The sequence below is a fragment of the Cariama cristata genome, unplaced genomic scaffold (assembly GCF_000690535.1).
Source record: "Cariama cristata isolate BGI_N322 unplaced genomic scaffold, ASM69053v1 scaffold14064, whole genome shotgun sequence".
Classification (NCBI taxonomy): Eukaryota; Metazoa; Chordata; class Aves; order Cariamiformes; family Cariamidae; genus Cariama; species Cariama cristata.
Window position 1 is genome coordinate 5685 of NW_009614786.1, and position 11381 is coordinate 17065.

The following is an 11381-nucleotide window of genomic DNA, read 5'->3' on the forward strand; positions in this document are numbered from 1 at the left end:
GACTTGCAGGATGGTTTCTCCCCAGTTACCTGTGTTACAGTGAATTTTGCCACTTTAACCTAACAGCTCACACAAGCCTTCCTACGACCTTAGTGAACAAGCACCTTTGCCCCTCTCTTATCCTCTCTCTGGGGCTGCATAGAAGTGTCCATTGCAAACTGAAGTGAACAGCACCAAACTCAGCAGCCTCTCGGAGCCTCCGAGATACCTGCAGCTTTCCAAAACTCATCCGTACCTTGAGGGGAAAACCTCTTGGATGATCCAGCACACAGCAATACTCTGGCATAGCACTTCAAATTGTACCACGCTACGTTATTACAGAGCTGCAGCTGCAGAGAAATGGCTCTTTAGCCCATCCCCTCCACACAAGTGGCCAAAAGTGAGGGATAACTAAAATACATACTTGATCTCTATAGATTAACTCTACTAAAACCGGAAAAAAAAAAGAGCATGAAAATTGCTGTAGGACTTATTCCCTCACACTAGCCACAAAGAAACTGATGTGACTGCTAGGACATGAGCCACTTGCTATTTTGTTCTTCTGCTGGTATTTTTAGTATTATTTTTTACCTAATCACCCTACAAGTGTTTTGGACTAAGAACAGCTCTGTCTGTTGGTACAAGGGCTAACAGAGCTGGGGCAGGCTGCCAAGACTTCCAGTGCTATACATAAATCACAGGACCACAATCGAGACTGCAGAATTAGCACTGTGCAGGAATATCAAAGAAACACTGCAATTATACTGCGAAAGAACAAATCAGGCCCAACTCCTAAGCTCTGATTTTCCGTCTAGCTTCACTGCTGCCTGGCAGTAATCCAGACTGAATGTTAAGCAATTTGTAAAGTATTTTAAGGCCAGAGGATACTGCATCTGCCACTAGGCTCTTCCCAGAGGCTTTCAAAGGAGAGGGAACTTTCCTGCCAGCTGAGAATGAACCTTTTCTCTTTCTGCCAAGAAAACACAGAATTGGGATATGTCTTGGAGCACTGGCCAGAAGGGTTTGTTCCCCAGTTTGCATCTACTTACAGTCCGTGATCCTCCCAGCTAAGGACTCTGCGCTGAATCCAGCGAAGACCACAGTGTGAACGGCACCAATCCTGGCGCAAGCCAGCATGGCTGCCACAGACAAGGGAGATACAGACATATAGATGGCCACTTTGTCCCCCTTCTGTATCCCATATTTCTTCAGGGTGTTGGCAAGACGGCAAGTCAGATCCAGAAGTTCCCTGCAGCACAGAAGCAACCTGTTTTACGTGGGGGAGCAAAAAAAGGATGAACTTGAACCAAGCAAGGCATGGCGATCACCTCTGGACCTTGTTGTCTCAGCAGCATAGAGCATGCCAGCTTTTGCGTCTTAAACAAGGGTGGCCTGGGGCATGGTGAGAGCCAGAGTGCTCCTGCCATTGGGGAGAGAAGAAAAGGGGGGCAAAGAGCCACGCTCGCTGTGGAAGGACAAGCGAGCGAGAGCCGTAGGTGCTGCCCAGAGCTGCCGGGCTCTGGTGTGGGTAGAACAGCCAGCAAAGCCAGCGGCTGTCCTGCTGCCTCCCAAAGTTGGTGTTCATTTTATCCATCCTTGATGCCTTTTTTACCTACAAGGCTCAGTCAGAAGCTACGGGGAACACATGTGGAATAAACACAGGATGAAATGGAAGCATTGTCCAAAGACTCCTAGCACTTCTTATGTTGGGGGACTGCTGGAAGCGATTCACAACTAGTAGCTTCTCTTTAAATTGCAAGGGTAAACAATGCATTTGCATGCATAAGGAAGAAAATTAGAAGTCCTGGCACACCTGTGCAAGTGGCAGATTTTACAAGACTCTCATCAAAGCTGGATCACCAGTGGTCTAAATTCCTCCATCATCACTTCACCCTCCCCTGTCAGAGAGCATAACGGCCTCGCAGAACAGAGATACTGCTCTGAGTAAAACCGCAGCCACTCTTGCATAGAGAAACTCAGGAACAAACAGGCACAAAGACTCTTTTCACAGGGCTCATGATGTGCTGACTGCATAGCAGAAATGATCCTCTAAGGAAGGAAAAAGCAGTTTGTAGGCAAGGACTTGCACATACACTTATTCTGATGCCTGCATGGGGGATAACACGATTGCAGGCATGCCTGGGACCAAGATGCTGTCATGACCTGAACAGCTCTGTGTGCCTGCAGTGAAAGGGCTTTGAGAAGAAGACAGATGACTGTGCCAGGTGAGGAGCAATCTCACACCAAGGAAAGAGGTGACCAGAGCACCAATTCCCAGTGCCAGTCATCAGCTCAGAGGAGAAGACTTGCAGAGCCCGCCAGGAATGAAAATTGTCCTCTGGGTTAAGAACTCACCCAGTACTGAGGTCCAGAGGAGAAAGAGATCTTCTACTCCCTAGCACGCTCATCTTCAACCTGTCCCCTGTGAACCCTTGGTGGTCTGTAAGCTATGCTACCAAGGAGTCCAAAAACTGTTAATAAATAAATGAATTTTGAGGGTCTGCATTCCACAAGCAGCTGTAAAGCATGAATCTACCAATGTAGCCTTATCTCCCTGAACTGGCCATAGCTGTGAAAAAACAAACACACAAACGAACAAAACCTGTTTTCACCTGGTGGCTAAGCTACAAATAAAATGAAATGTTGTTTCTGGTCCATGAAAAATTGCTTCGTTTCTTTTTTTAAACCAATGCAAGATGAAAATAGGCAAAGTCCAAGTGCTCTGCTTTGGAAATGTCATAACAAAACCACAGGCTGAGAATAACTTCGTGTCTTACTTCTTTAGGATAAAACTCCATCTGCATTGTGAGGGCAGTGAAGCGACATAGCCACAGAAAAAGTACAAAGACAGATACACTGATGGCTGGAGGGATACCACTTCCCTGCCATCTTTTGGAAGATAAGGAAAACAAGCTTCGAATCCCAGCCACAGCACTTCGTGTTATTTATTTTAAGACTATTCCTGTAGCAGCAAGTAAAGAGACCACTCCTGAAGCACAGGAATGCAGAGAGGCCAGATGTGCTCAGTGCCTGCTCACCGGCAGCACCTGCCAACAGCTTCCACCGCGGAGAGACCACAACCCTGCAGAAAGCAGATACGGAGTGGCTTTATCCCAGACTGAATTTCCTCCTAATCCCTTTTACAGCTAGAGATCAGCCTAAACTCTAAAGCATAACATTCAATACCTCTTCCCAAGCGCTTCATGACGACACATGTTTCTGCTATCTACATAAGCGCAGTGTCTGTTAGATCTATTTTTTTTGCTTACTTTTACTAAGTTCATGAACCGAGCGACTCTGTGTAATAATGAATTCCCCCCAACGTTTGCTTTTGTGCCTTGTCCTAAAAGGTCACATTCTCTGCTCCAGAATTCATCCCATCCTGCACTAGAGAAAAATCTGAATGTGGATAACAAAGAGCCAAAAGAAAACTAAGCTGATCAACCGCGAGCACAGGAAGTGAAACAAGACCCAGACAAGCAGTTGTGAGAAAGTAAAAGAAAATCCACTTATCTGTGATGGAAAATACCCAAGTGCTTTCAGAGCTGCAGCCTCTTTCTCCTGAACAGAAATGCCAGAAGAGCTCTGGCGAGGGCATCCTTTCTGAGCAACTCCATGGTTCGCTTGCTTATTCAGGATCATGATGGTAGAAGCTCTTCTTGTTTTTTTATGATTAACCCCAGTTTAACATTTGCTTAATGAGAGTGTGTGAGCAAGATGATAGACAACAAGGACCAAGTCTTTACCCTCGGATCTATTTGCTTTGCCTTCCCTGAAAGGCCGAGATAGGAAGGTCTTAGAGGTCCCTTGGTGATGCAGCACATGGAGGAACAGACACAAAGGCAAAGAGAAAATGAAGCCAAGAACTCCAACAAAGAAATCCACAAATCCCTGAGCATCAGGTGTGTCTTCTGACTCCTGTAACAGCAACTCAGGCTTCCCCTCCAGTTCAAGAAAGGGAGTTAGCAGAAATGCTGTGCAAGGAATCCTTCTATTGACTCCCTGACTCCTTCACACACATCTTGCTATCTAACAGGCAGGCAATTAGTACATACCAGCAGGTTAGACATTTCTAGTACTTAACCTAGACATGTCTCAGGGTGGAACATGCACCCTGCAGAGTCACTGCCCTGCAGAACTGGGTAGGACAGACCAGAACTGAGCAGGAGGAAACCATGGCCATCACCCTCCCCACCTGCTACTGCTGCCAAGCTTGGCCTTGTGGTCCCTCCATCACACAAGGTTAGAAGAGCCAAAAGTAATCCTGGCCTCAAGCCCAGCACTGGCCCACCCTTGGAACACAGGCAATGACATCGAACACCAGTGAACTGTGCAAAGGGAAGGATCTGCCTCCCATCCACACCCAGGAGGTATGTCGGTAGCAAGGCACATCTACTGAAAACATACATCAGATGCTGAACAGGGCTAGATGCTGTCACCCTGCAGCTCATGAGACAGCGCAAAAGAAGGCACAGAATCACAGAATCGTACAATGGTTTGGTTGGAAGGGACCTTCAAGATCACCTGGTTCCAACCCCCCTTGCCATGGGCAGGGACACCTCCCACCAGACCAGGTTGCTCAAAGCCCCATCCAGCCTGGCCTTGAACACTTCCAGGGATGGGGCAGCCACAGCTTCTCTGGGCAACCTCTGCCACTGCCTCATCACCCTAATTGTAAAGAATTTCTTCCCTATGTCCAATCTAAATCTACCCTCTTTCATTTTAAAACTATTACCCCCTGCCCTGTCACAATAAGCCCTACTAAAAAGTCCCTCCCCATCTTTTTCATAAGCCCCCTTTAGGTACTGGAAGGCTGCTCTAAGGTCTCCTTGGAGCCTTCTCTTCTCCAGGCTGAACAACCTCAACTCTCTCAGCCTGTCCTCACAGCAGAGGTGCTCCAGCCCTGGGATCATCTTCGTGGCCTCCTCTGGACTTGCTCCGACAGGTCCATGTCCTTGTGTTGGGGGCCCCAGGGCATCTTCGCTTAGCCTCCACCTGCACTGAAACATGGGGTACAGAGGAAGGGCAGAGGAAGCAGAGGCTTGGAGTGGAAATGCCTACCCTGAAAAGGCTCAGCAGTTGCCAGTGAAGGACAGAGAGTGGCCAGAGGCTTGGAGCAGATGTGCACTGCTTCTGCAAACCACAAGAAGAGGGAGAAAGGCAAAATCCCAAGCAACGCTCAGTGTTGCTGCCTGCCAGCACTCCAAAGGACTTCAGTGCAGCCGCCCAAGCAGACTGTGCGGAGCAGGGCCCTATGCTCAGCAGAAGCAGGCAGGACAACCACTAGATACAGACGAAGCTGTGGGGCACACAGAGGATCGCAGGACACCCAGCTCCCTGCACGCAAGCCGGGCAGACAACAAGAGGATCTCAGCAGAGCCACTGCAGGAGAAGGAAATGTGCTGCAATGAAAGGAAGGGCCCAGCCCCTCTGGACAGAGATGGCTGAGAAGTTGCAAAGTCAGTTCATGGAGCAACAGTCTGCAGATCCTCTGCAAAAGCAGATCATAAGAGCTGAGAGCAAATAAGGGAGCAAACTGGGCAGCAGAACATCACTCCACTGGGTAAAGTATCAGGGTGGAGCTGAGATATGGGGAAGTAGCAACCAGCTGGACCCAGGAGGCGAGGCCGTTTGCACAAGAGAAAGAACAGTATATATAGTATGTGGTTTTAAAACGAAGCAAGCCAGGGAGATGGTAGGTGCATTAATGAACATAGGCAGGGAAGGTGAAAAATTATGATACATGGAGATTCTGGACTTGCTTTCGGAAAACATTATCTTTCAACTGAAAATGCTGACAAGTTCAACCCATTCATTGTACTGCAGGTGTGAGGGCAGATAGCTGCTGAACATGGATTTCGTGTGAATTTACCCATCCCAACCCTGCACCTCCAAAACCAGAGGGAAGCACTGTCTTAGCCCAGTGACATGTCTGCTCACGGTGCAGCTGTCTCACTGACAGGCTTTAAACACCGTGGACAAGAGCCCTGCAGAGAGCCAGCTCTCCTCTTGTGCCAGCAGCAAATGTGAGCATGGAGAGGCTGGGCTGCACATAAATCCCCACCTCCACGTTCGCAATGACCACCCCATCACAGAGCTGCTCTTGGGTTTGCTCTCCTGACCCACAGCCTGCTGATTTCCATCAGCTTTGGAGCAAGCCCTTCATGTAGTTCTTTCACATCACAACCTGCTGGAAAACCATCTCCTTTCAGGGACAGGGCAGTCTGCTCCTGTTGTTTCTCTGCAGCCCTGTAACACAGTACTGCCATGGCAAGCAATATGCCACAGGCTTTGGACTGAGTTTGCAAGATCTCGGGAATCCAGCTTGCAATGCTTGCTCTGCCTGAGCTCTTCTTGACCCACCTGCAGCCTTGTTTCGCCTGGTTTAGTTGTAACGGCAATTCTTCTAATTGACCAGGTAACCATGGCTAATTTTTTTTTATGCTTCTTTATCTTTTCATGCTACCAGCATGGGTTTACAACCCTGCCATAATGAGGTAGTATAAAGAAATACAGGCCTGGTATGATAAGAAGCCTTGAGAAATGGAGGCACAGGATGTGGCATGAAGGAGAACAGGCGTGAGACGAGAAGAGATGGAGCACAGGCTGGCGCTGGCAGTCCCACGCTGCAAACAACCGGCAAAAGAAATGTGGACCTGATGCTGCCCAAAAGTGGTAACCAACAGCACCTCTCTCTTTCTTTTCTGTAACAATCATATCTTGACTAGCAAGATAAGAATGGTAAGGGTTCAATTATACTAAGAATAACGCATGGCACTCTCTAAAAAAGGTGTGCATCCTTTTTGCCCGTAAACAAGACCCTGAGCATTAACACTGTTCTATTCTAGAGACTCGTCACCCTTTATGCAGGCATCTCCTCGGCGATTACAGCATCACTTCTAAGCACAAGACCTGCAAGGCTGGCCCTCCAGCAGAGCCACCAGATCACTGTTCAGGCTAGTACTTGTTTAATTTAACAGATGCAGCACTTCTCTCCCTATCTTTAAAACATCTCTGTTCAAAAACTACCAGTCATATTTCTCCCAGATCCCGCGTCAGATACCGTGGTGCCTGTGTTTCCAAAGCCCATCACTCAATGTCTGGAACAACGACTCCTGTAAAATCCATCACCAACACATGGCATTTCTCTGACACATTTTAGGGATGCCTGGCAAAAACATTTTTCCAAGAAGTCTGATGCTATCTTTTGCTACAGCAAGACAGCCTGCAGCTTTCTAAATAAAGGAAGCCAGTTCTTTCTACATCCAAAATGATCGCATCAAGACCTTCTTTGGGAAGCAGTCTTTGCAAAGCGTTTGTAGATATTTTCCTAATATATTCAATGCCGTATATGGGCTTTGACAGTGCCTGGTTAGGAGGCTCAACACAAGCCATGCTCTCTGCTGTCTCAGCACTACAGCTGGGCTGAGTATTTCTTGCAGGGATCAGTTTATTTGCTGGAACAATAGTTTGGATCAGGCTGAAACTATTAGAAAATTCAAGTCAAACGCCCCAAATGGGGGGAGAGGGGGGGGTGGAAAACAACAACAAAAAAAACACCAGATCTTTTCCAAAAGGAAAACTCAACATTTTTTCCATTTTAGTGAGAATAACTGCAAAATACAAAGCTCAACATGAGACTTTTTGGCTGTAGGTTCAGTTTTGTAGATTTAAAATGGTTGAGCACAATTGTCCAGCCTTCCTGGAGACATCCTGAACCCAGGGCAAGGAAAACCCCTTGTGACCTTTTTCAGGTGAGAAAGTGAAAAGTCCCTGAGCTGCCTTGGATGCAGAAAGCCGAAAGCCTGCGTGAGATTCACTTGCAACTTCAACTTAGGAAGCCAACACTGGAAAGAAGGAAAAGAGTTTGCTGTCAATGAGAAACACCTTCCACATTGCACAGCCTGGTAAGTACCCACATGGCTTCCAGCTGCAGTCTTCACTGTGATCTCTAACATAATTTCAACCATTTCAGCTTGGGCTGAGGAACCACCATCCATTGCCTTATTAAAGGCATAGCTGTGATGTGGCTAATGAAGATGTCCAACCGCTTCTCTCCCACCTACCTAGGACCCTACAAAATGCTACCTAGGACCCTAATTTCTGGCCCTTCAGCTTCTGCCTTCTTCTCCCTACTTTGTATTTTGCATTTTGAACATTCCCTCCATCCGCAACATTTTCTGTGGCCGAGCGAGCTCCTTTGTAAATTAAAACCCTTCCGTTGAGACCCAGCCTGCAACCCTTTGTAAAAACATGTTAGCTAACGCATACCGCTGCCCACTTCTTTGTACAGCTCCCTTTGGCAATATCCACAGCATTTTTCAGTGCTAGGAAACACTAGGTCACAGGTGGCTAAACTGTAGAGACCGTCGTAAACAAGGGAAAACCAGAGAGAATAAATAACCCCATGTTGGACAGGGAGAGGTCTGGCATAACTTTAGCTGTTGCCTTTGAAATTCTCTGTTGCTGAGCTTACAAAGGCTGCAACCCAACAGCTCTAACCACCAACTCCGCCTGCTTTCTAAGGCACTTGATAATACAGTGCCCTTTAAAACGCAGGCTCAGAAACGCTGCAAGGTTTCAAACCTCCTGGGCCCTGACAACATTCACAGAGCAAGACAAAACACTCCCAGTTGGCTTGGGCCCTTCTGCCAATAAATTCAGCTGGCTGCTCATGGCAGCACAGTCCTAGGGGTTAACTGCTACCTCCCCACTGCCCTACCAAGGAGTTTATGGTGGTTTAGCTTTCGGAGAGCCACACCTCTTGGTGAGATTGGCATGATCTGTCCCCATTTTGCTGACTTGCAGCCATCAGATCCCAGGAGGGTTGCATCCCCTGTTGTCACAAAGCAGTAAAAACCCCAAGCCTCCTGCCTTCCCCTGCAAAACTGGAGATAATTTGAAACTGAGCTGAATTTCTACTTGATAAAAATGAAACCCAGAGTCGGGGAAAAAGTACAAGAGGGGCCAGGGAACTTTTTTTCAAAGTTGCTTTTGCTGGAGAGACAGGACAAAACTCAGCAGTCAAAAAGATCATCACAACTGAGCTTGTAAGGGCAGCAATCATCCTTCAAGCAACACTGAAATGTTTCACCTATGGCTTTGCGTATCTTTGCCAATAAGGAGATGTTTGGATGCCCCTCCTAGCACAGAGCACTTGAACTCAGCTGCATAAATACAACCCACTTGGCTGACAAACGTGCACAGGGAAGTCGGCTATGGCACAGCCCCACCAGCTCGTTGCCTGCAGTAAGCTAGGCAGGTAGAGGGGCAGCAAATGGACGCTCTTACTTCTCCCAAAGATCAGCAAGCTGGGAACGCACTTTCCATTGTAGCTGCATTTCTTGCCAATGCATGTAGCAGATCCCACTGATCGAGGCTTTCCTTTTCCTCAGGGAGGAGGAATCCGGTTCCAGCCCTTTTCCTGCACAGCCGCTTTCTTCCTTTGCAGGCTGCGATGGGAATGGGGCCAGTGCTCATCTGTTTTCTTGCCCCTGATAGCTCCCTGGAGGAGAAGGGAGAGCACCCATGCCAGCAGCCACGTCTTTCCTTGTGCCACTCCCCAGAGCTTATCTATAAGGAGAAGCTCACAGCAGCAAGCTTTGCAAAGTAGACAATGCAAAAGAACGGTGCCTTTGTACTTCTCTGCACATGAGCCCTGGACACTTCCCAGCTGAGATTCCAGGACCTTCTTCAAAGCCAGTCCATAAGGTAGAGGCCAAATTAAAGTCTTTGCCTTCCTAGCGCACGACTTTAAGGCTGCTGTCCCATTAATAGCACCTCCAGATCCCAAGGAAAGAGGCCTATCTCCTCTGCCACAGACACCACAGTTTGGATCCTCCTGATATCCAGCATCCCTCTCATTCCCTCTTTGCGCTGGGGCTGTCCTGCACTGAGGCTGGCATGCAGAGAACCCCCTGCTACAGAAAGATCTCAGCGAATTACTCAACCGACATCACAGCTTCTGGGTCACCTCTTCTTCTGATACGCTTTCTGATCCAGCAGATCAAAGATGTGGCTCCCTGAGATCCAACAGATCAAACATCTGGCTCCCCAAAATATGCACTGAGGAACATACAAGTCTGGGAAACCTTCAGCTCTCACTAGAGACAGATGATGTAAAAGGCATTTTTGCAGGCAGGCCTGTCTCCTAAATGAGGGCACATAGCAGGGAGAAGAGAAATATGCTTGAAAACTGCCATATTTTAACAAACCCTACAATCTATAGCAGCAATTACAAGTCAGCATCACTCAGAGCAGCCTCAAGGTTGCTCTAAACTGCACTGAGGATGGGGAAGAGGAGCACAGGAAGCTTCAAGTCCCCTCCAGCCAGGATTTGGTATCATGCTATTGACCATCAACATAAGATGTTTGCACTGTTGCACAAGTTTGTTTGTTGCAAGATGTTTGCACAAGACATTTGCTGCTGTGCTGAAACAGAAAGCTGCTCACACAAATCTTCCCATGAACACTTCTAACGAGCAAAAAGAAAACTGGCAGGTGAGAATATAAGCCAAGGAGAAAAAAAAAAAAAGGCTTTCTCTTAAAAGTCCCCACTTAGAGAGAGGGAATCTACAGGCAGGCCTGATGAACACCATAACCAGAAGACAATGCCTGATCTCAATGTGAAATTTTCAGTAGCTGTCACTAACTTACATCCACTGTACTCCTCTGTAATATGTTTATTACACAGGTGTCTAAGATCAAGGAGCCCTCTCCATGAAGAACCCAAGGGAAGAATATAAATTCTAGGTGGAAAAACACCTCCATTTTTCAGGAGCTATCTCATTGTGACACCACAACCTAGCTGCAGCGCTGCGGCTGCATCTCCTATATGCTGGAGTACCATGGAAGAAAGCAGAGTGTCACAGAGCTCTGATTTCAGAGCAGCAGCTCTTCTCCCCATCCCACCGCATTGCCAGGCATCGGAAAGCATCGTGAGAAGGTGCCATACCTGTACGTGACATGTACTGCGGTGCCAGGCTCATCTCTCTCCCAAATCAAAGCCACTCTGTTCGGAGACTTTTCGACATGTTGATCCAAGCAATTTACTGTAAGAAAACAGAGGTTTAAACAAAGCCTGGTCATATGCAAAGTGCTCTGTAAACTTTGCTTGGCCAAGCATAACAGCAAGCTAGTGTAAGATGAAACATTATTTGTTAGCGAGCTAGCCACACACTCGTTTCTAACACTGGAAGCAATAGCATTTGTAGCACTGGTAAAGCTGTCCTTTGCCATATCTGTAGTATGCAAATACTACAACTCCTACACTTAATTGGTGCAGGTGCCTTACAGATGGCATCCCCATGAGAGGCCTCAGCTGATTTAGCTCAGCTTAGCTCCACTGGCTAAGCTTAAACCAGCCCAAATCTCTCCCCTGCTCCCAGCAGCCCAAAGACAAG

The 11381-nt window shown here is 47.6% G+C and overlaps 1 protein-coding gene across 1 annotated transcript in view; it reads right to left on the reverse strand.

The window, feature by feature from the left end:
- LOC104161214 (acetyl-coenzyme A synthetase 2-like, mitochondrial) overlaps positions 1–11030 on the reverse strand; it is a gene marked incomplete at both ends in the record, with an annotated part of 16330 nt that extends 5300 nt beyond the window's left edge. Inside the window, 2 exons of the mRNA XM_009699557.1 lie at positions 1029–1228; positions 10934–11030. Of these exons, the coding sequence (XP_009697859.1) occupies positions 1029–1228; positions 10934–11030 (297 nt within the window). The remainder of the gene's footprint in view (positions 1–1028; positions 1229–10933) is intronic.
- Between the last annotated feature and the right edge of the window lie 351 nt (positions 11031–11381).